This window comes from Sycon ciliatum, chromosome 3 (assembly GCF_964019385.1).
Source record: "Sycon ciliatum chromosome 3, ocSycCili1.1, whole genome shotgun sequence".
Taxonomy (NCBI): Eukaryota; Metazoa; Porifera; class Calcarea; order Leucosolenida; family Sycettidae; genus Sycon; species Sycon ciliatum.
The window spans coordinates 26,506,380-26,534,182 of record NC_088645.1 but is presented as its reverse complement, the minus strand read 5'-3'; the positions used below and the strand labels follow the sequence as shown (position 1 = coordinate 26,534,182).

The 27,803-nt window shown below is 46.3% G+C and overlaps 1 protein-coding gene across 1 annotated transcript in view; it reads right to left on the bottom strand.

Annotated features, from left to right (window-relative positions):
* LOC135811920 (uncharacterized) overlaps positions 1-25,837 on the bottom strand; it is a 34,377-nt gene extending 8,540 nt beyond the window's left edge. The window contains exons 1-5 of the mRNA XM_065325185.1: positions 25,535-25,837; positions 16,436-16,825; positions 10,059-10,244; positions 9,192-9,320; positions 6,845-7,012 (exon numbers count right to left, since the gene is read on the bottom strand). Of these exons, the coding sequence (XP_065181257.1) occupies positions 6,845-7,012; positions 9,192-9,320; positions 10,059-10,244; positions 16,436-16,685 (733 nt within the window). The 5' untranslated portion in view covers positions 16,686-16,825; positions 25,535-25,837. The remainder of the gene's footprint in view (positions 1-6,844; positions 7,013-9,191; positions 9,321-10,058; positions 10,245-16,435; positions 16,826-25,534) is intronic.
* Positions 25,838-27,803: the final 1,966 nt, after the last annotated feature.

Genomic DNA, 27,803 nt, shown 5'->3' with positions numbered 1-27,803 from the left:
ATGGAACCAATTGGTGTTACCTTGAAGGGCAAGGGTCACCTTGAGCATTGAAGGTCATGCTGCTCGATGTGGAGCAACTCAAGGGGAAGGAGGGGGAAGGTGAAGGGAATGGTTAACATGGCTTCCATTCTGATGACCATGCTACGAGCTGAATGACTCGGTACATGTTCCACCAAAACCTGAGGATTTTCAATCGAGGTGCTTTGCATTCAAATGTATCTTGTTTCTGTCTCCTAGTACTGAAATCGTTTCAGAGCACGCTCAAGGACAGCACTGTTTAGTACATTGCACTGTATAGGGTTCGTCATGTGTACGTGTTGCTAGTGCGTGCACATGATGCTGGGTGTGTTTAACATCAGACCTCCTCATGAATATGTCATGTCCAGTTGAGGTTGGATTGTCGCCTGGGCATTACAGTAATTCCCAATGTAGTCATGTCGTCAATTTTCTGTGATGGTACCGAGTAAAGAGAAGTGGGAGTATTTGAGCGACAACAATGCTGAACTGTTGCTGCATGGTTAAGCTGGCAGAACACCAGTTGTGGAGTGCTGCACACACCTGCACAAGTAAGTACTTACATACCTAAGACTATCTGTTAGTCATAACTAGTAACTTATAGGGTTACTTATAGGTGCTTTTCTCTTTACATATTACTACTCTTGGCTCAAAATCCCAGTTTTTATTAGGCACACCTGATGAGCCGTGACCAGCAATACTGTGAAAGGTACGTCACGTGGAACCACTTGTTATTGGACCAAACCTGGCCAACATCGTTACATCAACATGGAGTTTAATAGGATAAGGACTTTATGTTTGTGACAATTTGCCTTCGCTTGGCTTCCCCTCTTGACATATTTTGCATACCATTGAGCCTCCCAAGTTGGGTGGGCTCTTGGCTTGCTTTTCCGAGTTGAAGTAAGACAGGTTTGTCGGATGGTGTTGCTAGTCCCGTCATCATCAACCAATAACTTCTGACATCCTTTGTTTCCGGGGGACGTAGTTCGTGCATATCTTCGTGGCGTATCACCCTCATTGGTTATTTTCGCACTTGAGCCATCTAACTTGGAAGGTTGTTGGGTTGTGCTTCGTACGTGTGTTAGAGCTAGGTATCAGGTCGCTGAATGTCTCCATATCCATGTCGGATTTGTACAATTTCGTCGCAATATCTAATTGTATAGCATCTTGTTACTTTGGTGGACTGTTAGTCATGACTCTTAACTTATTTATCTTTATATAATATATTTATTACATTATATTTATTACATCTCAAGACTCGGTGGAAACACCGGCCAATGTTAAGAGAGTGGGTGTTTGCCAACCACGGCGATAAATAAATGTAAGGGGAGTGTTGTAAAATGATGTGTAGTTTTCCTGTGTGATGGCATTCCCCAAACTGTCTCGTCTAGTCGCGTGCATGTGTGATATGAGCATGCGCGATGTTGTAGTCGAGAGTCCTTTTGTCAGTCTTCTTGTTCGTCCTTTTCAGTGTTGTCTCCATTTCCGTATTGTCAATAATAATTATGTAAACCAAACGAGTCTTGTCCTTTGTGTCCTGCGTCCCGGGGAACGGAATGGCTGTGATTCCGTTACAACGTGGTGCCGAAACCCGGGACGCAGAGGATGAGTAAGTTTGTCATGAGTCTGTTCGTCGTCGTCAACAACTAATACAAGTAATAGTACAACTAGAGAGTAAGCGTGGGGATGGAGGAGAGACGAGGAGCTGGTGGAAGCGGAAGAAGACGCGGAGAGAAGGCAGAGAAGGTGGTGGACCGGCAGAAGCTGGGGACTGGAGCCTGGGACGGCAGGTACCGCATGGAGCGTGTGGCCGTGGCTCGCCAGAGGCCAGTGGATGAGTCTAGCATCACCGACTGTGTGTCGTCCTTTGTTGTTCGTCTTGTTGTTGTCTTGCTCGCTGTGTTGTCTGATCGTGTTTCTCTCGCTGTTCAGTTCGTTGCTGTGTTGTTGAGTTTGGTTGTCGGTATGTTGCTCTTCTCGTCGTTCTGTTCTGCATTAATTTGCGTTGTAGATTTATTTTGCGCTGCTGCGCGCATGTTGTTATTTGTTGGAGCTTTGGTTCTCGTGTTTCGGTTGGCCTTGTGTGCCTGAGTTTAGAGCGTCGGCTCTTGTGTTTTTTGGTTTGGCCCTGTGGTGCGGCTTGGTTGAGAGCGTCGGCTCTTGTGTCTTGGTTTGGCCCTGTGTCGTGGCCCAGTTTTGTTGTGCTACAATGTAAGCTGTTGGTTGGTTTTGGTTTTTCTGTTTTGCTGTGGTTCCTTTTGCTGTTGTGCATGTGGAACGTGGTGTCGGTTTATTATTTTGTGGAATGTCATCAAGGGGGCAGGTGTTGTAAAATGATGTGTAGTTTTCCTGTGTGATGGCATTCCCCAAACTGTCTCGTCTAGTCGCGTGCATGTGTGATATGAGCATGCGCGATGTTGTAGTCGAGAGTCCTTTTGTCAGTCTCTGTCAGAGTAGTCTACCTTTCCGTAATGTCCAAATATATTATGTAAAACAAACCAGTCTTGTCCTTTGTGTCCTGCGTCCCGGGGAACGGAATGGCTGTGATTCCGTTACAGGAGGGAAAAAGAAAGAGTAGCAAAATGAACAGCAACAACAACTCCGTAAAGACAGATAATGTCAAATACAAACTCTGAAAAATACGGAAACCGCAAAGGACATGTGGATAATGAACTATTTATGTCGTAGTAAATAAGGGGCGGCACAGATTTTAAACAGGCGGAGTGAGGTCAGATCCTTAACTTCTCTGGGTAGAGTGAGCCAAACAGAATAAGCAATAAAGAGAGGGGAGCGCAAAAGAGTGGATGAGTTACACTTAGGGAGTAAGAGCGAGTTTCTAGTTCTTATAGAAGAGAACCAATTAAAACACATGAGATGAGGCGGGCACAACTCAAGCTTAATTGATGGAATGGACAAGAGAAGGAAGGTGTGCACTGCGTCGATGTGATGACGAGGTAGTGTGAGCGATTTTATAAAGGGCGGATGATGAGAGCATGCGGGGTTGACGGAGGAGAATTTTAAGGATTTTGTTGTGGTGTATTTCAAGCTTTGCAGCAGCAGAAGGTGAAAACCCAACCCAAGACGTATCGACATAATCAAATATCGGGCGAAGGTAGGCAAAATAAAAATGAAGTTTGCAAGAAAGTGGGAGGTAGGAGCTGTGGGGGGAGAGAATTCCTAAGGATTTACTTGATGTTTCATATAGTCGATGTGGGGTACCCAAGAGAGTGCAGAGCCAATCACAATGCTAAGGTGTTTGTGAGAAGACACTATGTCAATTGGATTTGGAAAGTTGGCATGGGTGAGGGTTGTGAACTCTGGCTGGGGCGGGAAGAGCATGATCTTTGGTTTTGATAGATTTGGGGACAATCTCCAGGACGACATCCAGGAAAGAACTTCCTGAATGCCAGCACGCAAGCTTTGTTTCAGGCCAGTGATGGAAGGCGATGAGGTGAGAAGGGTCGTGTGGTCAGCAAACAGAGACGTTCCAGGGAAGACTGCAGGTAAATCGTTTACGTCACTTATAAAAAGTAGGGGACCAAGAATTGATCCTTGATGAACGCCTGACGATACCGGCTCTGCAGCCGAGGATGTGCCAAGCACAGTTACGTACTGATAACGCCCAGAGAGATAAGATTTCAGCCAGGAGAGTGGTTGTTTACGTACCCTGAATGCATGCTCGAGCTTAGCCAAAAGTCCTCGATGCCAGACGTTATTTTATTTATTTTTTTACTAGAGCCACGTAAACCCGTCATGTGTGAGCCATGAATAAGGGGAGTGGTGGAGTGGTCTGGGATGCTCTGCCGACCTTGGGTCTCGGCTTCATCACAACCAGGCGCGCCAATAGCAGAGAGAGAAAGAGAGGGAGAGAGAGGGAGAGAAAGAGAGAGAGAGAGAGATAGATAGAGAGAGAGAGAGAGAGAGAGAGAGAGAGGGAGAGAGAGAGCGAGCGGGGAGGGTTGGGGGCAAGAGAGGGGGAGAGAACTAAATAAAGTATAATTATATAATGCGTAAGGGGTGCACATTCAGATCCAGAGAAAAGAGTAAGCAGGGCACGAGGCGTATGGCAATATGCAGCAGTGTATGGGCAGATGTGCATACATCTTACAAAGTGTCATTGGCCCAGTGCCATTGCTGGGCACGGAGGTGCCGGAAGACAGACACTTTGAAACTTTGCAGCCGTTTCCGGTCAGGTGGCTGGCTGAGGACGGCGGGTGGCAGGGCATTCCATACAGTGACAGCACAGGCGGGGAAAGCTCTACGGCAACTTTCCCGGCTATTGACAGGTAGCCCTGTCTCAAGCTGGTAGTTATGCATGTCGAGACGGACGAGAGAGATACGAGTGGGTCGAACATGGGCTGGTCGGGCTTGAGAGGGAGGCAAGAGTTGACGAAGTGGGCTGGTAGGATTGCAGCACAGTAGCTTGTAAATGTAGGTACACGCAGCTACCATGCGCCGGATAGACAGGCTTTGCAGCATTGCGCCGGGGCCAATCAAGTGGAGGGCTGAGCGCTGCGTCTGGTCAAGTCGCTGCAAGTGACAATCTGCTGCGCCCATCCAGACCAATGGGCAGTACTCCATTACTGGGCGTACAAACCCACGGTACACTGTAGCTCGGCTGCGAGAATCCAGGAGCGGCGAGGCCTTCTGCAGGAGCCCGAGACGCTGGCGTGCTCTGATGGCGAGGGTACGGAGGTGGTAGCGGTGGGAAAGTTAGCTGTCCAAGGTTACCCCAAGAAGCTTGAGGTTACTCTCTCCATTCAGGGGGACACCTGCAAACCGTACTGCTGGGAGGTCCCAGGCGGGGCGGTGATGGTCAATAGTCATGGCCTGGGACTTGGCTGACTCGAGCGCAATTCTCCAGCTGGTGCCCCAATTCACAAGGGCATCGAGAGCATTTTGCAGGACTGTCGAGCTGTGGTCAATGGTATCAAACGCCTTGACCAAGTCAAAGAAGCAAATACCAGCAAGCGCTCTGTTATCCCTATGCTGGCACACCTGCTGCACGATGCGGGTCAGTTGAAGGGAGGTGGAGTCGCCTTTACGAAACCCATATTGTGCGGGACTCAGAAACAGCGAAACATGTCTGTATAAGTGATCATAAAAGATGCGTTCACATACTTTGGACACGCAGGGAAGAAGAGAGATAGGGCGGTAGTTTGCAGGTTCGTGGCGGGAACCTTTCTTGTGTACAGGTATGACTTTCGCTGCTTTCCATGCGGAAGGGAATATGCCCGTGGTAAATGACATGTTGAAAATATGGCACAGAGGGAATGCTATGGATGGTGCCAGGGCCTTGAGGACCCGGTTGGGGATGCCGTCGGGACCAGATGCCTCGCACGTCGGAAGCTTCTTCAGATGACGCCGGACAGTGGCAGTTGTGGTGATGACGGACGTGAAACAAGCTGAGGGCTCCGAGGGGGTGAGAATAGGGGGAATAGAGAACAACGGATCATCTGGCCGAGTCACGGAGGCAAACTGGGCGTTTAATGCGGTAGCTTTGGCCAAAGGGTCAGCCGCCTCCTGAGTCCCTGTGGAGAGTGACGGAATTTCCTGTGATACGTTTCGAATTCTTGCTTGTCTCACAAACTAGTGAAGCGATGAACGGTGTCTACCCTGCAAAGTAGTTTGCACTGAGCGGATATAAGCTCTGTACTTTGTCGGCGTCAGGGTTTTCACTGTATTTCGCTGCTGTTGGTATGCTTGTTTGTTTTGTTGTGTTGGGTACTTCTTAAAAATGCTATAGAGATCATGTTTCCACTTGATTGCTGTGCTGAGATGGGCATCAACCCAGGGTGGCTGACTGGGCCGTGGGCAGCGGTGAGAATACGGCTGCTTTCCGAATGGCCAGAGGTGCTTCTCAAGGGCACTGTTGAGAAAGGAAGAAAAGTGTGAAAGCGCATTATTGACGTTGCTGGCACGCAGATGCCAGCTCCAGTCAATATCACCGAGCTCTGCTTTCACACTATCCTAGACGGCAGATAGCACGGATTTAAAGTCATATTCCGGCTTTGCTGGCACATTCCTGACGTGGTATTGGGGTGCAGCAGCGGGATGTCCGTTTGCAGCAGGTTCCCCACGATAAACAGCATCAGTAGGCAGTAGGAAGTGACTGAGGATCTGTGCGTGGTCAAATGCACCAAGAGGAGCAAGAGCTGTAACAGAGAGTAGTAGGTGAGGATGATCCGTGAGTACAACGTCAATACACGATGTTGAGCCATGGGGGGTAAAGTGTGTGGGGAATGTCACCATTTGCTCAAGGCCAAAACAAGAGAAGAGGTTACGGAACTCCCTTCCAGCACGATTCGTGGTGTCTATAGGAGACCAGTCAGAGTGGCGAGCATTCAAGTCTCCTTCAAGTACAATCGCAGAATTGGGAAGACTAATATTGGACAGACAGTCCTCTAGTAGGTCACTTAATGCCTGGACTTGGGAGATGCTGTCTCCAGGGGGTCTGTAAACAGAGCAGATTTCCTTTGTCATTGGCTAGTCAATTGACAACCACTCTTCAAAACACAGCTACAAAATATGTAAGTGTTTACTTGGACGTAACGGAAAGACAAAATTAATAAATAAGGTGGTCACACATCTGACAGCAAAGCCCCAATGACGCAGCTCATCAGATCAAGGTGTGGGTCCTCTTCACTCATTAGATACAGAGTCGAGCAAGTTGTATTCCCGGTGCCAAAAAACGCGCTCAACAACCCTGTGTGGCAACTTCCCAATGTCTAACCTCGAGGCGAAGTAAATACTGTGGTACAGTTAGACTGCCAGAAGTTAAGAAGATAAAAAGTTAAATAAAAAAGATGTTGTCATCATGTTCCCTGACCTTGGCAAGTTGGTAGTGTAGTCCATGTTCCATTAACTTGGCAATTCACTGAAGATGGAATTGAGATGTTATCGTAACCAGTCTTACATGATGCAGTGATGCTGGTACCAACAGCACTCCTGGGTATAGTCACCAAAGTTGCCAAGAATAACTCCCGACAATGTGTGGCTGTGCACAGAACCAAACCAAAGTACGAAAGAAAGTAGATCATTGCATACTAACAGACAACACAGAAGATGAACTCCTACATTAACTGAGTGATCTGTATGTTGATCCGATTCTTATGATCGTATAACAAGCCTGATACCATATCGATGCCCTTTGTGAAAGTAAAACACCTGACCTGGAGAGTGTGTACATTCGAATGGGTATGTGTCTATATATAAGCTACTGAGGATCTGCATGGCTGGTGTCAGGTCACAGTAGTAAAGTGGTGTTAAGTCACAAAATGCAAAGAATAATCTACTTCCTGGCATGCCATGAGGCAATTAGCTTACGATACTCCACAACAAACATCTACATCGACATCCGTGTACGCCCGCTTTCTGTAAACTCCGGAGCACGTGCTGTAGCTAGGGTCCAGCGGATAATGCCGGCATCATATTCGGCATTATACGACTATCCGAGCATCAGAGCATTATGGATCATTATAAAGGAACAAAACGAGCATTATGTGAGGTTTGAGCGGCATAACGAGTTTCATAGTGGATAATATCGGGAAATCCTAGGTTCTTGGCAACATTCGGCTACAATCATGATCATGAGATGTTGTCTGATGATTGGTTTTTGCCATAAAACTCTGAGTAACAACGAAACAGCCCTATTTTTCTCCTTTTGTGTACCTCTTGCGTACTACACTCCTCCCATTCCGGGCATTTGAGCACTATGCATTGTACTGGCGCATGACTTTGTGATTGTGTAGACACGTAACACCTTTAGCACTAACGCTACATAACTATTGCTACATAAAACGTTATGATTGTAGCGATGTGGTCAGGTAAATGTATACAAGCCATTTGTGAAGCATGTCCAACCGAGGCTGAGGCAGTTCAAGTGACACAAATCCGGAGAAATTATTTACGAGTTTTCTTTTACTTTTAGAATAATGGAGAGCTATGGAGGAGACATACGCGAAGTGCATATCAAACAGACGAAGAAGAGTCTTCTAGTTGTGCCAGAGGCTCTGGCGATAGCATCTCTAGCGATAATGAAGTAGACACTGATGCATTGCTAAATTTGGACCAGGATTAAGGAGTGGCTATAAACGGAAAGAGCTCGTTCCAAAAGAACTGCCTTTGCCGAGTCCAGCTCAGGAGGCTCGAAAAGAACTAGAATTTCTCATGGACTCAGTACCAAGTCGATTGCTCAGCAGCGCCTGTCTTACTTTCCTGATGAAGCACGTACAGTTAGTTGTGGACGGTTGTAATGCCAGGCCTACAGTCAAATGCTATCAGAAAGGAAGAGTATTGTGACAAGCCATACGTCTACACACCATCTCAAGGAGAAGATGAGAGCACAAGCAAAGGATGTAGAGTGGCAAAACAACTTCTGACCACGTGTTTTCAGGATTTCCGCAAATGGGAGGCCCTCCATCTGAGATCGGATCTCAGGAGCTGGCCTCACGTCTGGTGTTTCAGGTGAAGGCATTATTCACAGAGTGGATGCAGTTAGAGCTTGTTTGCAGGCAGGAATACTATTTGCCAAGATTAACTTCATCCCAACAATGAATGAATACCTGCAATAATGGTTTCATCTCTTACGACATGGATAATTAGGGGAAAGATTTGATACACCGACTATTCTGCCACAACCCTGCATCAAAGTTGGAATGGGGAGCAATCAATGGATTCGATCACGTCTTATAGTGCTAAGAAGTGGCGGAGCTCGTGAGAGATAAGGTGACAACTTCAAATGCAGATCGACGATATGCATAATTTCCTGGAAGTTTGACAATGTGCAGACTTTCTTCCATTTTTGTTCCAAACCAAGAGCATTATATCCCTTGCTGAAGCATTATAATCAGCATTATAAGGCAGTTTTGGAGCATTATGGTTAGCATTATACGAACATTTTCGGAGCATTATCCGCTGGACCCTAGCTCTAGCGTATATTAAAACGGAAGAATTCGAACATAGAAGCAGCGACTTCGGCGAGATTAGTCATGAAGTTGGTTGTTCCAACTAGGAACTTGGTTTGCCGAGTGCAAGGTACGACGTGCTCCTCGTGTGCTCCGGATGGCAGTCGTGAGTCAGTCAAGTTTCAAGTTCGGCAAAAAACGTGTGTTCCTAGTTGGAATAACCAACTTCAGGAAGAATCTGGGTTACGTTATATACAAAAATGCACTTACGTTGACATTTGCCCATGGTCCATTGGAAGTTTTGTCCACAAATACAGTTGACAGTTGCCATTGCCATTCCCACTGCCGGTACATGATTGCAATCCACCACATAAGTGTCATTGCATTCAAACATGCAACCTGGAGAAATGAAAAAAGTCTTATAATACCTTCGACCCCTGTGAGAACGGGCTTCGGCTTGAGGTTATATCCTCCGTTGAATTCGCCAACCCTACCAGGACTTGAACCCGGGACCTGAGCGGCACTCTATCCATCTTGAGCCTTTATCAGCTGATGTGTACATTAATGCGTCGAATTCGACGCATTTGACGCACTCAAGTGGAGGATTACAAATGATCGTAACTCTGTTCAAAATCGCTCCATTTCAACAATACAAATATCCAGGTGCATGAGAAAACTCTTAGCCGTCTATAGAAAAAATACGCGACGAGCTACGACCAGCGGTTCCAGACATAAATCACTCGCAAAACAAGCCGCACTAGCGGCAAATGGTCTGAAAGTGAACAAGACAAAGACAGAATGGATCCACTTAACGTCTGAAGGTGAAAGATGGACGCATTGAGCACGAATCAAAACGATACCTTTTTGTTAGACTTTTCGCTGACTGGATTCACTATGATTTTATTGGGTGAGTAGAACTGACGTTACAATCTGAAGAAAGTGCAATATGCAGAATTTTGAAATTTTTCCTTGTGGCTGGTACAAGGAACACAAAACCAGACCTCACCTAGAAGGCGCAGACAGGTTTCCAATCCAAAGGCCAAATGTGAATGTTTGTTTGCATGGAGGAGACACTGAATATTCCTTTAATATTTAGATGTGCACGCATAACTGGTATGCTTTGAGATACCGACTTACTTTCACACAATGGTGGACTTGGTTGCCACCTTCCGTTGCCCTGGCATGTAGACTGGGTTATTTCCATACTATTGTTAGACAGAAAACCTTTTATGCACTCGATGGGTATTGGGGGACCTGGTTGTCTGCTGAAACCGGGAAAAGGTTTGTAATTGAAACCACGGTTATTGAGATCTGGACATAGTGCTGGGAACAAAGAGGCAAAATGCAATGCCATTACTCACAGTAAGTGAAAACCCTACCCAATAAAGGTGCTATGATGGTCCATAAAGATAGAAGCAGACAATGTTTTAGTGGTCCAGTGATAACAAGTGTACATCCAGACCTGCGGCATTTGTCCGTGTTCTGTTGAAAACCAATTTTTCACATATCTAACGGTAGAACCGCCAACAGTGTCATTTGACACCGCGCGAGTCAAACTTTTTGGAATTACCGAAATATGGCTAATCAGAATACGCTCAAACCTTGTGACTATTCCCAGTTTTGCTTCTCTTTCGTCTGCCATAAACCTTTGATTTCTAATTGATGAGGTACCATAATGGCGAGTACGTATACCTAGAACGGCCAACCAGTGGCATTTGACACCTGCACTATAAAAAGCCATTATTGCAGCTAGATGGAAACAATATGAACACATATCGAAGGTGTTGGCCATATTGATTTGTTCGGATGCCAATGGACCGAAGAAAGGTGCATGGCCAGGAAAATTGCTGAATACAGGACGGAATATATGATCACATACAACCGTCGGGCGAGAATCGCGAATTTGGCGCAGGTAAACATTAGTGCACAGATTACACAAACACTCTTCAGCTAATGTCCTTGATACTGCTGGTTTTGAATTTCCCGGTTTTGTGCCACGGGCTTGCATCAAAACTGTTCCGGCAAAAGTGCCAAGAAGCGCACTTCAAACGACCACAACTCTTGAACGACTGGTCGAGTTTGGACAAACCTTATAATATTTCCTGGCTAGTTTATCCTACTCGTTCCAATGAGACTAAAATCGACGGGATCGAAAACTATACTATGAGCTCAGTTTATAAAGGAAATCCTTAGTTGTCCAACACCTTACACCAGGAAAGAAGCTTCACGACAATCTTGGGAAGCGAGGCATCGATTCCACAACCATATCTTATTGACCTTCACTCAAAGGCAATCAAATATTTTGGTGAAGATGCAGAAATTTGCTCCACACGACACCGTGTACTCGTTTGTTTGTCCGTGAAGTGGAGAAAGCCCCAATTCAGGTCAAGAATATTCGCCTGGTGCAAGAGCGTAACGTGTTCATTATTTTCTCCTCTCGCTTTGCTAAGCTGCACGTTATTTTTGACGTGACTCGAAAATTCAGCCCCCTAATTTGAAATACGCTTTAGGTTGTTTCAATTTGGAACGTGATATCTCACGGTCAAATTGGCGCTCTTTGCGTTGCGACGAAAGATTTTAAGGCGATAGAGGACCAACTCGCGTTCAAAAAACGTGAAACGTATACTCTCTATTGCCCAGACTGGATTGGATCTGCATGACGAGCATACTCCTCATGACACCGGAAAGGGTTGACCATTTCCGGGTTGATGACGAGTATACTCTTTTCTCGGGTGGGCAATGGAGAGTTCACGCTTCGCGTCTTTTCAACTTCGAACGTGAGAAAAACATGCTTTAAACTGAATTGCGGAAGCCTCGGAGTTGCTTTAGCCGAATACTGAGCGGCTCTGCTACCATCTAAGTAGTTATTTCGATTATGCTGAGAATTGACCGAGTTGAAATTCTTTAAACAAAACCTGCATGACAATGAAAGGATTGGTTTCGAGCGGGAGAAACCGAAATGGTAAAAAAATAGATTAAAGTCCAGTGTCCAGGTGGATGGTTTGTGTAATGATTAGCCCTTTCCCAAAGTTGCTCTTTTAATTGGCACTTAGTGCTTTTCGCGTCCCTCAAAATATGCGGAAAAAGTGCTCCTTTTTCAGTGAAAACTGGCAAAAAGTGCTCTTTATTATTATTATTATTATTATTAATTAATTCAACATCTCCTGGCTCGTCAGAAGACTGCCAATATATATGAGAAGTCGGGTGGTAGCCAACCACGGCGAACTGAATAATAAGGAGAGAAACAAAGAGAGTACTGCAAGGGGAGGCATGACGAAAATGGTGAGATTATTTAGGACGAAGAAGCTGAAGCTTGAACTCCTTAGTGTCTGTGCATGCTTTAAGGCTAGTTGGCAGGGAAGACCAGAGAGCGTACGCAGAGAAGATAGGAGATTTTAGAAACAGGGAGGTATTGGCACGGGGTAATGAGAAGGAATGACGTGTTGATCTGGTGGACACAAACCAGTTATACTTAGCAAAGTGTTTTGGAGCCAGGTCTAATAAGATCATGTGTACAAGGATGCAAAGATGTTGCTGGTGTCGCTCTAAGAGGGGAGATACTGAAGCTAAACTGTAGAGACAATGGGAGGAGAATGTTTGATTTTTGCGAAACGCTGACGCTGGTGTATTTCCAGAGTTTGAACAAGGGTCTGAGACAGACCGCACCACGCTGTGTCACAGTAATCAAATATAGGTAGAATATACGACGTAAAGAACAATTTTCGGCAATGGTCATTTAAATGGTGGCAGTGAGGTTGCAACATGCCAAGGGAGGAGCTAGCTCGCTTGCATACTGACTGGACCTGTAGGGACCAGGACATATGGCTGTCGAATATAACACCAAGGTGTTTGTGTTCATGAACAATTTTAACGTTAGCATTGGCTCCTGGAAAGTGCAACGGCTGAGTAGGCGGCGATGGGCTGATGAACATTGCTTCGGTCTTCGTGATGTTAGGCCTCAGCTTCCAAGCTTCCATCCATGCTATGGTGGAGTTAATGCCGGTCTGCATGGAGGTAACGAGGTTGGACGGCGAGCTGTCAGAGCACAACAGTGCAGTGTCATCAGCAAAAAGGCTGGCGTCTGGAACTAGAGAGGGCAGATCGTTCACATAAGTTAGGAAAAGGAGTGGACCCAGTATGGACCCCTGTGGACCACCAGACACCACAGGTAAAGGATCGGACAAGGAAGCAGAGACACGGACAGTTTGATGACGGGACGACAAATATGACGACAGCCACTGCAGAGCTGTACCACGTACTAGAAAAATGTACTCAAGCTTTGCAAGTAGGCCTCGATGCCAGACTGTATCAAACGCTTTTGACAGATCAAAAAAGACAAGACCTACATGCTTCTTCAGGTTACGATGTCCGTAAATATCCTGGATTAAGCGTGTCAATTGCAAAGTATCTGAGTCGCCACGACAGAAGCCGGATTGTGCAGAGGAGAGGGCAGGGGTGACATGGTGGTAGAGAGATTCATAGAAGATGCGTTCACAGATCTTGGATAAAGTTGGTAGGAGGGAGATGGGCCTGTAATTAACAACTTGGGAGCGTTGTCCTTTCTTAACCCCTTTAGCGCGAGCGTCGTACTAGTACGACGCACAAGAGTTGCATGCCCCACGGCCGTCGTACTAGTACGACGCGCGCTGTACACTGTACAGTGAACCTGCATCTCATAGTCGTGGGGTCCGTGTTGAGTCCATAGTGACTTATTCAAACTATCGTAACTCACTCAATACTTGGTCGATTCTCACAATCGAAACATGTATTTGCAAAAGAAAACTCTCAGCTGGCGATAGAAACAATCGCCGAAGCAATGTGACTACCGGTTGTTGAGATATGCGACTCGACACGGCAAATTTCAACTCGATTTTTTTGCGCAGCCTGCAGAACGCGTATTTTCCATCATGGATTATTTGTGCGCTACCTGCTGCCACGGAAACAAGATTCAACAGATTGTAGTGGATCCCGTGAGTCCTCACCAAAAGTTTGAGCTCGATACGAGGAAGGAGACCGAAATGGCAGCTGAATATTTGAGCTTGGCTAGTCTTGGCCGTGCTCAAGTCTGTCGAGCGCGTGGATGAAGTTTGCCAGACTGTAGCACGGGGTTTTGGTTTCGCTCCGAGCTGGGTTTGACACCAGTTTGTCACTCGTCTCAAGACCTTTCCAGGAAGCTCAAGATCCTGGAATTCGTCCAAGGGAAGGTAAAGTTATTGATTCTTGAGCAGCTAGTACTTTCATGGGAAAATGCGACTTTTACAGGTGTTGTCGTGGGGGGCGCTCAGGTAGCGTCGTGCTAAAGAGGTTAAAGATCGGGACAACAATAGCAGATTTCCACGCAGATGGGAAGACTCCTGCACGATATGACAAGTTGAAGAGCAAGCACAGTGGATACGACAAGGAAGGCACCAGCAGTTTAAGGACTTCATTTGGAATACCGTCTTTTCCAGGAGACTTGCAGCTCTTAAGACGTTTCAGTTGTTTGCGGACCACACCAGTTGTTGTGAAGACCTCCAGAAGTGGAGCGCGCAGCTCTGGAGCTGGGTGCAGGGGCGGGATAACCCAGTTCGGATCGTCGGGAAGGCCGGGAGAGACAAACTGTTTGTTCAGAGTGTCCGCAATGGACTTTGCCTCAGACTGACGGTTGCCATCAGGATCAATCAAGCACTGGATTGGGGCGCGAGAGACACTGGGACGCTGGGTGCGAATGAACTGATAGAGAGAAGGACGATTGGGTGATGAGATTGTTGCAGAGAGGGAGCTGATGTAAGAGCAGTAGGTTTTACGGGATAGGTATTTGACAAAGTTGCGTTGAACTCGGTAGGCCTCCATATTGACAGGTGTTGGAAATTTTCGGCTGACACTGAAGAGGTCTCGCTTACATTTCACCGCAGCTACGAGGACAGTCGACACCAAGGGTGGATTGGATGTCACAGACGATGTGCGTGTGTTTGACCGACAAGAATGGGTGGAAAAATCAGCGAGGTGGTGCTGGAAGGTTTGTTCCAGGACGATTGAAAATCGATCGACTGCGTCGTCAACAGTTGGGGAATTGCCTGGGCGTAGAAATGACCAGTCACAATGAGAAAGATCGGAATTAAGAGAGTCCCAGCAGTGAGAGGGGACATGACGATAGCGGTAAGGGAAATGTTTGCGTGGTGCTTGCTGCAGATGTTAGCCAGGCGATGGTGAGAGCTCGAACCGACATGACACGGTCAGATGATCCGAGGATCCAAGAGCGCAAGTCGTGTTAATATCCGTTGCAAGCTGTGGGTTGTTGACGAAGAAATGGTCTAAGCACGACTGGGTCCCTGCAGGTGTTGTGTGCGTTGGGGTATTCACAAGCTGCTCTAGTCCGAAGCAGGTGAGGTGGCGGTAGAGCGCAGCTCCCGCGGGGGACGTTGAGTCAGTTGGGCACCAGTGCTGGTGCTTACAGTTGAAGTCTCCAGTCAGTATGACGTGGTACGAGGACATGGGGATAGTGACCAGGGCATCGGTGAGCATGTTACAGAAGTGATTTATCTCTGTGCTTTTGGCAGAGGGTGGGCGATAGGCACTACAGACAATAATAGGCTTTGGGGAGCCGGAACAAGGTTTAAGCTCCACCCACACTGTTTTTCAGTGAAGGATAGCCATGATGCATGATGTTCAGATATGATACCCAAGCTGAGAAATGAATGCGTGCTCTTCCATTTACTAGTATGGGTCCACGAAAGGCAAAACAGGAAGTAAAGTTCAGAAAACCCACTTTTTACAGCATTCTGTACACCGGATACAAGCTTCACCAACTTGTTGCCCCCCCCCCCCCCCCTCCGAAAATGTGGCGTGCCAAGGCCCATCCACATCGACCACTCGGAAACTGTGACCGCATGCATGAACAAACAGATTTTAGCACTTTTTCAGCTAAAAAAGCTCAAAAAGGGCGATACTCACTGAAAAACGCAATAAAGGGCGAAAGAAAAGGGCTTTTCCAAAAACGGCCAAAAAGGGCGAAAAAAAGGCGAGCACCTTTGGGAAAGGGCTAGTAATGATTCTGTTCTGTTAGCAGTCACTTTGCTGTTCACAGGTGGAATTTGCTAAAACCCCTAGATAGGTATTTGGTGCTAGGCCTACTGCCCGCGTTACTGGTATTCTCCCAGCACTAGATAATGTGTTACCTACATTAGAGGGGTTAAGATGCACGGTATTTCCGACGTAACGTGCAGTTTCACGTCAAATTTGGCGTAAAACTTCGACGTGGGCTTCACGTCACTCGCGTTGTTCTTCGCCGTACGAGCCAAATAACGCGAGCTGAACTTTCACGTCAAGTCAGAAATACCGTGCATCTTAACCTCTCCTTTGTATGTACATGAACCCCAACCGGCATGAGGACAACGTGTCTTAGAGTGCACGACTGGGCTGGCATAATTGCTGTCCACAGTGACAGTTACAGGTTAAAAATCTGAAATTGTCAGTGTACACATCACACTTCGTATTCACTCAAACCAAGTAATTCTGAACAAAATAATACCAACCTCGGATTGTGACAGAGACAGTGGTAGATATTGATTTGGAAGCATTCACACATGTGTCAATCACACCTTGTGGACGCGGAGGATTTGAGCCCATTCCATAACAATCAAAGTGTGTAGTATACGATGTCGTACAGAGTATAATGAAGGTAACGCCTGATGTATCACTTTCGGTAAACACTATCTGTGAATCATTCTGCTGGAAGCTGAACGTTGAGTTCACCATATTCGTAGGTGTCACCGTCTGGATCATCTGTGTGTTTAGAGTTAATGTTGAGATCCAAGATGAGTTGATAGGAAAGTTTCCACTTGACACGCATGGTATGTTGTGAGTAGCACCAGTGTTGGTCAATGTCAGTGGTGTAGGGGATGGTCCTGACTGAACTTGTTGAGCTGTACAAAAAGGACACATGGAAACAGTATAATGAAATATATGAAAAGACTGTCCAGGTCAGTACAGTCTATAATGCACCCAAGAAGACAAAATACACAACTGGTCATGCAGTGACGGGAAAAGCCGCTTCCTGCAAGAAAAACGACTCTCTGAAAAGACTTCGGAGGGCAGAAACCTCGATCAATAAGTTGTCGAGGATATTATTACAAGTATGAAAGTTGGAAGAGAATTTTCATTGGAACTCAGAGTTTCACGCTTGCCCCATCATCAGGAAAACACGTTTCTGGTATGAAACGGGGAATACGGTCAAGGAATACAGTGAAACCACGCATATACATGCTCTCGTCTCCGCACATACACACACACGTACCCGTGCACGCGTACAATAAGCAACAACACACAAACCTATACACTATGTCGTTGCAGATCTTGCTGCCTGCGATACCACTCGCCGTACGCACAGCAAGACCTTCCCTCGCTGTTGGTCGCTTGCCACGCTCGCAATTGCGCCGTTTATATCCACCAGCAGGCCTAAAACACCGGTCACATGACGGGCAGTGGAATGAGCAATGAGCAATGAGCAACTAGTCGAGGTGCAGGATCGACAGAGTGGGATAGCTGTTGGGAGGAACCTGCGAGAGGGCACTTATGTACCTTCAGCCCACCAGCACTCTTGAACCAACTACCACAACGTTGACAAGACTTTCCACCAGGCTGTTGGCTGACAGGAAGTTGACGGGCCGCACTGCACTTACGCCGCTTGTACCCTGACGCCCTAAGATGGCGGTTGCAAAGTTGGCTTGGAAGGTGGTGGTGGAGGCACTACATCAACGACACTCGATCTCCACGAAGGTCGACCTGGGTTGTTGCAAACCATGGTGTATTCAAGCAGCGTAGGTCGTGATGCACCCTGTCCTTGAGCCGAAGTCGTGGACCTAGTGCCGGAAGAGCCTTGCTAAACCATCAAAACAACCACTGCTTAGGTTGCCTGGTATCCTGCATACGTGCAATTTGTCCAAGTCACTTCATGCGCGGCTTGCAGATGCAGGTGGATAACAACTCTGGCTTTCCCCATCTTTACCTCAGCTCTCCATTGGTCACTGAATCTGACTGTTGATCTTGCCGAGATCCACCCAAAATGGTTGGGTTGGTTGTGTTTATTTGAATTCGCAAGCCGAACGGATTGAACATGTCCAATAACAAGGAAGCGAATGAGGTCCAAGTAACCCAGAAATGGGAAACCTCGGCAAGGAGGTAAGATGATACGCAAGCAAGAGCGGTGAAAACCATCAATGCAGAATTCGTTACGTCGCAGGCCTGGACAACACTCGGTGCCGTACAGCAGTACCGACGCCTCACATGCGCTGTAAATCAATCTCTTGGCGCTCAATGACGGGTTAGCTTTGTCGTTGCTATAAAATCTAATCAAAACAGAAATGCTCAGCAGCTTTTATGCATCAGACGCCATACGCTTACATACGGAGATACACTAAATATACATCACGTAAAGCTCGGTATTAGTTCCGTATTAGCCAGGCAGGGATACTGCGAGAGGAGTCAAGCTGTGGGGGTGTGAGTTTGTGTGCGAGGGGGGGGGGGGGGGTAGGCACCAGATTATGCCGGCATAATTATTGGCAGGATTTGGTGGTTGACACTTTGGAGCATATAATTGGCATCCTTTCGGAGGTAGGAGCATAACTACTTTGAAGTACATGATTGTACCACAGTTCTAGTATGTGGCCTAACCCAATTGTGTACAATGCACCTGATCAGAGATGGTGGTCTGCATGGTAACGGGTTCGGAGGTCATGCAGATGGTGTTTCTATGAAACGCAGGTTAGAAATAATGGCAATACATTATCTTTATCAAGAGTATATAACCCCGTAAGAGTATGCAGCTCTGCACATGGGGTCTCGGACAGCAAAAACTGCCATCCCGTGTCACAGATACGTTCATACTACGTAAAAACGAAGGATAGCGTAATCCGAATATCTGCCATGATCATGCTGGGGATTTGCATACCCGCAGTGGGTTTCTGTCATAGAGGGCTTTTTTATTACTCCGCTGCTCGCTAGAAACGGGCTGGAAGCGTACAACTGAGACACTGCACCACGTGATGTGAGTTTCCGCCGTCGGCATACCCCATAGAAAGGGTATCAGGTAGGGGTGAAATAATTGTACAGAATATTCGAGGACTCGCTCGTTTTTTTTTAAAGAATAATCGTACTCGGAATAAATCAGAGTACTCGTTCAAACATGATTCGTGCAGTTACAATAGAAATATGCAGTTTCAGAGCAGCAGTCAGTAGATATTGATGTGCAGACTGACTGGTGAGCCTTTCTGGATTGAGGCTCCAGTCTCTCCGGAGGCGTGGGTTCGAATCCCACCGCTGCCACCAATGTAACGGTAGCCGAGTGGTAGGCGCGGTGAAATCAACAAGAATTACTTTTATTCTACTTCTTTCAGGTACACACCTGAGATATAATTATTAGTGAAAGAAGAAGCGGCAAAATAAATAACTTTCTCTCCGGTGCTCACCTAGAGGCTGAATCCTTATTCTTCGAGTTAGCTTTCATTGCTATCCAATCTAATCTAATCTTCATCAAAACAGAAATGCGCAGCCGCTTTTATGCAGCAGACGACGTACGCTTACATACGGAGATACACTAAATATACATCAGGCAAGCTCCGAATTAGTTCCGTACTGCTTCCGTATTGGTCGGGCAGGGATACTACACCCTCCCTTCCTACAGATTATCACGCCCTCGTGATTTTCAAAAAATTAGTGAAGAGTTACGAACACAGCGTCAACCGGAAGATGGCAAATTATATCGGAAATGATAGCGTTTAGAGTAGACAGAAGAAATGAACTGATAACAAATCATAAAGTAGAAGCACACCAGGTTCACACGATCTCACGGGGTCAAAAGGGGAAAGAACTGTTCTCCAAATAGGACCTGAAAATCCACAGCACTCTTGCTGCACAACGCTGGCACAACCCGCCAGGAACATCGCAGCTCAAAAACCGAACTGAATACACTATAACTATAAGGGGCGTTGTCACACACATTGTCCCACGTTAGCTGGGTAAGCCGTGGCTCACCATGATCAGACGCCTACCAAACTAAACTGGATTCACACACTCGCATAAAGGAAGACTGAAGAGAACAGGGGGACTGAAGGAAGACAGGAAAGAAAATGCCGTACCTGGAATCAGCGTTAGTAACCACGGCGGCGGCTGGAGCTATGGCGGAGGGCGAGCCAGGTTTTATCTTCATCTTGGTTGAGCCGGTCACTCAGAGCGGCTAGCTCGGCGTCAGACAAATGACCTCCCTCCTCGTCTTGAATCGTGGTCTTCACATTGTCGATAGCATCGCTTTGCGCGACGTAAAGAGTGATGGTCTAGCCAGGAAGAGTGTTGACGAAAATCTGCATCCCACCACGGAGACGAAGTACCAAGTGAATAGTGGACCCCTGCTGAACGTTGTAGTCACTCAGGGTTTGGCCGTCTGCCAAATGCGTGCCGGCGAAAATCAAACGCTGCAGGTCTTGGGGAATACCCTTCTTGTCTTGGTCAGCAGCCTGCATGTCGTCATTCTCATCAGCTTCGCCACCACCACCGGTAGTATACATGTAGGTAGCGGGTCGCTTGGAATCGCCATCGGAGTCTCCAGTGGATGCCATGCGGAGGGAAGGATGATCCACGCTAGCACCCTGACTGTGCTGCAAGCTAATAAGCAGGACCAGGCCCAGGAAGACAAGAAACATGATTCTCATCTTGATTCGTCACACGCAGCTGCAGCGGGTTGAGCCATGGAGGTCTGGGGTCGAATCACGTTGTTTTATTTAAAACTACACCGCTGCCACCAATGTAATAGGTAGCCGAGTGGTAGGCGCGGTAAAATCAACAAGAATTACTTTTATTCTACTTTCAGGTACACACCTGAGATATAATCGTTAGTCAAAGAAGAAGCGGCAAAATAAATAACTTTCTCTCCGGTGCTCACCTAGAGGCTGAATCCTTATTCTTCGAGTTAGCTTTCATTGCTATCCAATCTAATCTAATCTTCATCAAAACAGAAATGCGCAGCCGCTTTTATGCAGCAGACGACGTACGCTTACATACGGAGATACACTAAATATACATCAGGCAAGCTCCGAATTAGTTCCGTACTGCTTCCGTATTGGTCGGGCAGGGATACTACATTTGTTCATGAATAGATAAAAGTGACCGCCAATCGGTTCAGCCAAGGCTGTATAACGGTGATCCTTGGTGCGCAATCTTTAGGAGTTTAAGATTTCTCGAATACTCGAATGTTCGATTGGAGAAAATCAAAGTACCCGAACTCTTGATTTCAGCGCCAACTTTCACCCCTGGAATCAAGAGTTGCACACTCTTGGGGGGGGGGGGGGGTTATAATACTCTTGACATATGCTCGAACTCGTGTTCTTCAATGTTCTTTCTCACTTTGATACAGTGCATGTAGCAGAAGATGGGAGTGAATCAGACTTTATCAGGTATCCTGGGGCGGACGAGATGATGACGGGTAGTGCGCAAACCTCCGCTTGAATGTAAATTAATTTATGCGTGTTACGAAGTCATGACCTCTGGATTTTAGCAGCCATCACCGCAGGCTATGGATATTGCTCTAATAATGAAAAAAAACTTTAAGAGGTATAGTTGATGTTCGGTCATGATTGAAGGAGAGGTGAAGCTACGGGAGAGATGAGCTGATTATTGGTACGGTGAGGGTGACATCAGTTGGGCGATTATGGTGACCACGAAGACAGTTCAACATGATATTTGAACGGTAACTCAAACGCATTTGGCCATGTAAAAACGTTTGAAAAGAAGTCAACTAATGAACGGGGGAAGTAATGTTTTCTCTTTTCCATGGCGACCTCTAGCATGCATGGACACCTTGGTATGGGGATACTCATGTTACATTTTGTTGTACTTAGGGCCACTTGCAAGTACGAAAAAAGCATAATTTTCCGAACTTTGAGGCTCCAAAAATACAACAAAGTGAATATGTATCCCCACGTGCCAAAGTATAATATGAGAATTTTGCGAGCATAATGCGAGAATCCATGAAAGCATAATTCAATGATTTCGCGAGCATATGTGTGCGTGTGGGAGGAGGGAGGGGGTGAGCGAGTGTACGTGTTTGCGTGATTGTGGAGGTGTTGGTGTTGAAGTGAGTGTTAGCATAATATGTTTTTGTGTTGTTGATTATTGCTCGCGCACACGCGGGTGTGTGTGTGTGGGGGGGGGGGGGGTGAGAGTGGGTGCGGGTGTGAGTGCACATATAAGCAAGGTTCCCACTGTATCCTCAACGCAATGATCCTTGAGTTACATTCCTCTGCATATATGTAGGACTCAGTATAAAGTCCATGCACTATATGATGTCCAGCACCCGATATAGAGTCCATTGGTCCAAAATCCACTATACAGAGTCCAGGAGTCCACTCAGTTGTGATCAGCTTCAACCTGCCGCGCAATCCCCTATGAGGAGTACACTTTTTCTACCAGTCCCCTATTCACAGTCCAGGAGTCCAGTTTATCCAGTCACGCCGTCCTGTGACTGTGTGTTGTGCCCGAAAAAGAACAAACACATTTTCAGTTTTGCTTGCCTGGTGGCAGCGCATTCCTTTCTTCACTTCAGCCATAGCTGCCAGTTCTGCTGTGAAGTTGCTGACAGTAATCTGTCACGAGGTAACCAAGGAGGATAACGAGACGTTCAAAATCAAATCTGGAAAGCGTCTTGTGGTTCTCTGAAGACGTTTCATCAGTGCGCGGGATGAAAGCAGAAATTGCAGAACGAGAAAAGTTCAGCACAGTTCAAATCTGACGAGTCAGGTACACTGACACTCTCTTTCGTTCGACGCCACAAGGATCCCCTGTTTGGCTGGGCATTGCTGCCAGTAAGACGTTTGAACGGTTTCATCAGAGCGAGGGATGAAAGCAGAAACCGGAGAAAGAGAAAAGTTCAGCACAGTTCCAATCTGACGAGTCAGATACACTGACACTCTCTTTCGTTCGACGCCACAAGGATACCCCTGTTTGACTGGACAAGAGCTGCCTGTACCACCGTGTCAAAAGGCTGTCCAACTACATGGCAGGACGATGACTGAGGTAAGGCAGCTTTTACTCGTTTCGATTGGTCTGCTGTTCTGTCGTTATGCTTGAATTTTTTTCCATTTTCAAGGAGCGTATCGTGTTTGTTTGATGTTGCTTGAACGAATGCGCTAAAAGTAATCAACCACTTCGTAATAGTCCTCAAGGACTGCAAGGACTTTGCATCAATTGTATACGATCGTCAAGCTATCATCAATTATTATAATTATTTCATGAGAAATGTATTTTTATCCCTGTGATAATTATGTGAAACTCCACGACACTCTTCCTCTAGTATGATGTCAAATACAATGGGATCCACAAACGCGGTGCCAGTGTACTAGTAGTAGTAGGAGGATTGCTTGTATGCCAATGACAAGAAAAAGCTTCTCAAGTTAATACTCGTATTCCCTGAAGTAACCGTTTTGATGTCACGAACATGACATTGTGTCAGTGAAACTGCCTCGTGACAACAAATCATTGCATTTCCATCTTGGGGAAGACTGACTGACGGCAACGCTGTACAGATTGTTCAAATCATCTCATTTCAATTTAGTTGCAGTGAAGTGAAACACTGTGTACACTACATGTATGGTGGTGTGTCTGTGCGTCTTGAGTGTGAACAAACGATCTTATTCCTCGTATTACTAATAGATTATTGTCCCCACCGTTACCTGTTCACAGGTCTTTGAGTGGATTGATTTTCATTGAGCATCACATTCGTTGAGAACTTGGTAGTTGTGTGCTCCCATGCATCATTACGGTAATAAGCGTATCCTTGCGCTATCTATTTGTTGCAGGTGTGCTGATTTTCAGAAGCTTGCGGAACTGAGTGCTGCTGAACATTTGCATGGCCATGAGCAATGGCGAAGCTTGCTATTGCACTCTCAGCATGTGCTAGTATTATGCTGACTACTGCACTATGTTACTCTCTTACACTACTACATGTATGTAAACGTGCGTGCCTCCGCCCACGTATGCATTCGTTTCTTATAATTATGTGTTATCCCTCTTGACTTTACTTGTAAATGGGTGGACGTTTGCATGGCTGTTGGAGTTGCGTGTGTATCGTGTCTCTACTCTTTTTTTGGTGTTTTCTTGGCGTTGTACAAGTTTGTGTGTGTGTGTGTGTGTGCGCGTGTGCGCGCAATAATTTGAAAACAAATTAATCCTGGGCTCTCCATTATTCTCTTTCGATTCTTGTTTTTTTCTAGGTATTTTCTTGGCGTTGTGTGTGTATGTGCATGTGTGTGTGCGTGCACAATTTTTTGGCAACACTACATGATTGAGATATTGTAATTTGCAGCGTCTGCGAAGAGACCAATTGATTTGAGGATGGTGTTTGTAGGCTTTTTCATGTAATGAAGTGGCTGCAGTGGCGCCTCAATACATATTTTTTATCTTGAGAAGTGAATGATGTAAAGGATTAAAGGGAGAGGCCGTTTTCTGGGTAATATTCACTGCTTACAGTAGGTCATATGTCTAATTTCGAACTCTGGATAGGGGATGCCTAATTGGCTGGACTTTATACAGGAGTGTTGTCCACATAAGACTCTTTAATCTTTATAGTTGATTTCAAAGTTTGGACTCCGTACAGTTAATTTTGGACAAATGGACTCTATATAGGGGTGAAGCCAATTGGCTGGACTCTATACAGGGAGTGATGTCCATCTAAACTTTGAGCTCACAGTTGATTTCAAGTTCGGACTCTGTACAGTGGATTTTGGACCAATGGACTCTATATAGGGGTTGGACATCATATAGGGGCTGGACGCTCTACTGAGTCCAACATATACATCTGTAACTGAACCTTTTTCCCCGTTTCAGACCAGTACAAATATAGCCTGATGATCTCGCAAGTGTGAAACTCTGAGATGTAACACATGTTCCAACTTACTTGTAAGAAAGCTCTGTCCTTCCGGATATTTATGGTAGGAGGGGAAGTATCCTCTTCTGTAAAATGTTAGTATGTCGTTGTGTAACTTACTGCATAAAGCATCTGCATGCACTGTGCGTAGTTGTTGTTTGTTTTGTCGAGAAAGTATCCCTTTGGTCCCTTTCTCACTCGCGCGGGCCGCGACGGCGCAGCACGGAAACTGGTTTATTGAATTCATTTCTTGGACGATTTTGACAACCAATACGTCATTGTTGTTCTTTTTTCACTGGCTATCCTTTCTCCGCTTCCGAAAATGCGATGGCGTCCACCTGGAAAGCCTTGAAGTGAAACGAGTGGAGGCGGGTTTCGGAGGTAATTTTCGGCCAAACTGCAATCAAATCGAAAAATTCAAAGCGGACGATCTGTTAGTATCTATCGAAAGAAGACGTTGGTCAATAAAAAAATCTTTGAACACTCCAACGTACCGTATGAAACAAGGAATTACGGTAAGTTAGAGAATTTTGGTACATTAACTGTACGCTGATTGGTCCATTAGCGCGACCGTTGACAAACGGGCCAGGGACGTTTTGTACAGCGTTGGTGAGGGCTGAACCTCGTGCTAATGCTCGGGCGCCTCGCACGGTATTAAATCACTGCTATATTTCTCTTCACCTTGCATGCATTAGAAAGAAAGAAGCCGGTTAGTACTTACCTACAATGTTGAGTTGATATGTGTGTGAAGAGTTGTGTGTAGCTGTTCTGCAATGGTACAGTCCAGTGTATGAAGTGTCCAGTATAGGATGTACTGTGGTGTTCACCTGTACAATAGTAACTCCTGAGAAGGCACCTGTCTCACCCAACACTAGACTACCATCAGTCTTCTCTAGTCGAATGAATGGTCCTGATCCACTGGGCACAACACACGTAGGTAAGTAACTGGTAACATCGGCTGTAGGTTGTCCATCACCAAATGTCACTGTGAATGGTGGTGTTGATTGTCCTCTACCACCAGCAATTAGACTGACAGCTTGACCTGCATGAACACACACAACAGTACAGTGTCACAATACTAGCTCATTACATCACTAACACTGGGACTAGGTACTGGGAAAACAATACTTAATGTGCCGCTATACAACCACTGGGGAAGGAAATGAAAGATACTTTACAAACAAAACAGCAAATAACTGGTGCTTAAACCACACCTGACTGTCGAGACGGCGTATACGCCTTTCTAAAACCACTCTCTGAGCAGGAAAAATCAGAAACAGAATGCTTTTTTATTCACCGTGTCCATCAGTTTGCTCATGTTGCACCGCCGATGCACGCCAGGCGATATACACATACACATACTTCAGCGCAGTAAGTGCATGAGTCAGTGCTCGGCAAATGGCTATGTCACAGCGACTGTTTTCACCATCACATCTCCACTGTAAGTGATTCTGCTCTGGACCATTCACATCATCAACACCTCTTTGATTTTCTTTTAAGTTAAAGATAGCATGTCAGAGAGCACCAAAGTACATGTATGTGTGCAAGTGGATCTCTACGATTTCGCGTAAAAATTGCAGGGGATGTTCCCTTATGGGCGTATATCGATTGTGCAAATCCCTTGAAAAGGTTTCTGAAGGGAACCTTGAAACTTGAATACCCCTCAAAAATGGTCGAAATATCACAAGCTAGGAACAAACTCCATCAAGCCAACATTGCCTCACCTGAGAAGAGATCCTGGAGCCGTACCGCTTAGCCACGCCAGGATCCCAGAAGACGAGGGCCATCACCCCCTGACGCCACAAATGATCGTCTTGAAAATAGCCAATTTACAAGCGCTGGCAAAACACCCAGCTACGTTCTCAATTGACCAGAACTATACACCGGCAGATAGTAGAAGACCTCTTCTAGCGCTGAGGACATGTCCCCCATCTTCCTTTTGGGGTTTTCTTGAAATAAACTTTTTTGAATTTTTCCACTCGACCATGCTGAAATACGGCCAAAGTCATACCTGCGCAGGAAAGCTCGCCCCTCCGCGACGTCTCCTCAGCAATTTCTACTCCAACACTACTCCCAAGGCCGCAGAACAAAGTGTATTGTTGACTCTGACAAAGAAAAGCAGCGGTGATCACTTGTCACTCCAAACGACAAGCTTCTCCTTGCGCCACCAATAATTTTTTGTGCGACTGTTGATGCAAAAGTGACTGAAGTCCTGAGCGCAGTTTTTGAATTTTATTGCAAGATGCACGGTGAGATCGCGTGCTCTGGGCCGTAGGATGGCGCTTCCTGGATCACGACACGCGCCCATCGATCGCGAACGTGTCTGGAACGCTACTCGGAACAGACCATGATGGCAGAGGTAAGATGAGCTGCATTTTCTGCTTGATCTGCTGAGAACCCCCACAAACTGTCCTAGGACTAGTACATGTAGTAGGAGTGTTGCAATGGCAGCAAGCCGTTGAAATATGCCCCTCGTACATCATGGAGAGATATTCATCTTTCACACTTACTTCCTGCAATCCCGAACATAGTGCAACAGTAAAAGTCCTTTGTTTTCATGTCGATGCTCGACGAAAGCTGCTACTAGTGCTAGCTCGTTCGATTGTGTTTACTGGCACGCGAGCAGCACTGGCTGCACGCACTTGTCGCGTGAACTGCATGACAGATTCCTCACGTCATAAAGAATGTGATTTCATCATCATTTCACTGGTCTTCGACCTACATGGTCAGGGAAAGTCCCGGTTCGTAGGCCTACAACACGGCCAGCGTGTTCTTGAGCGCAGTAACAACACAAGTGTGATCACTTCCAGACCGACGGGCGTTCAAGGCGAGTAACAAGCGCACTGTATACGAGGTGACTCTGAAATCTCGTGCGCCGCGTGATCCACGCGACTTGGCATTCTTGCGTCACAAGGCACGTGATTTCACCGTGCCTCTTGTAGTAAAATTCAAAAAACTGCGCTCAGGTCTTCAGTCACTTTTGCATCAAC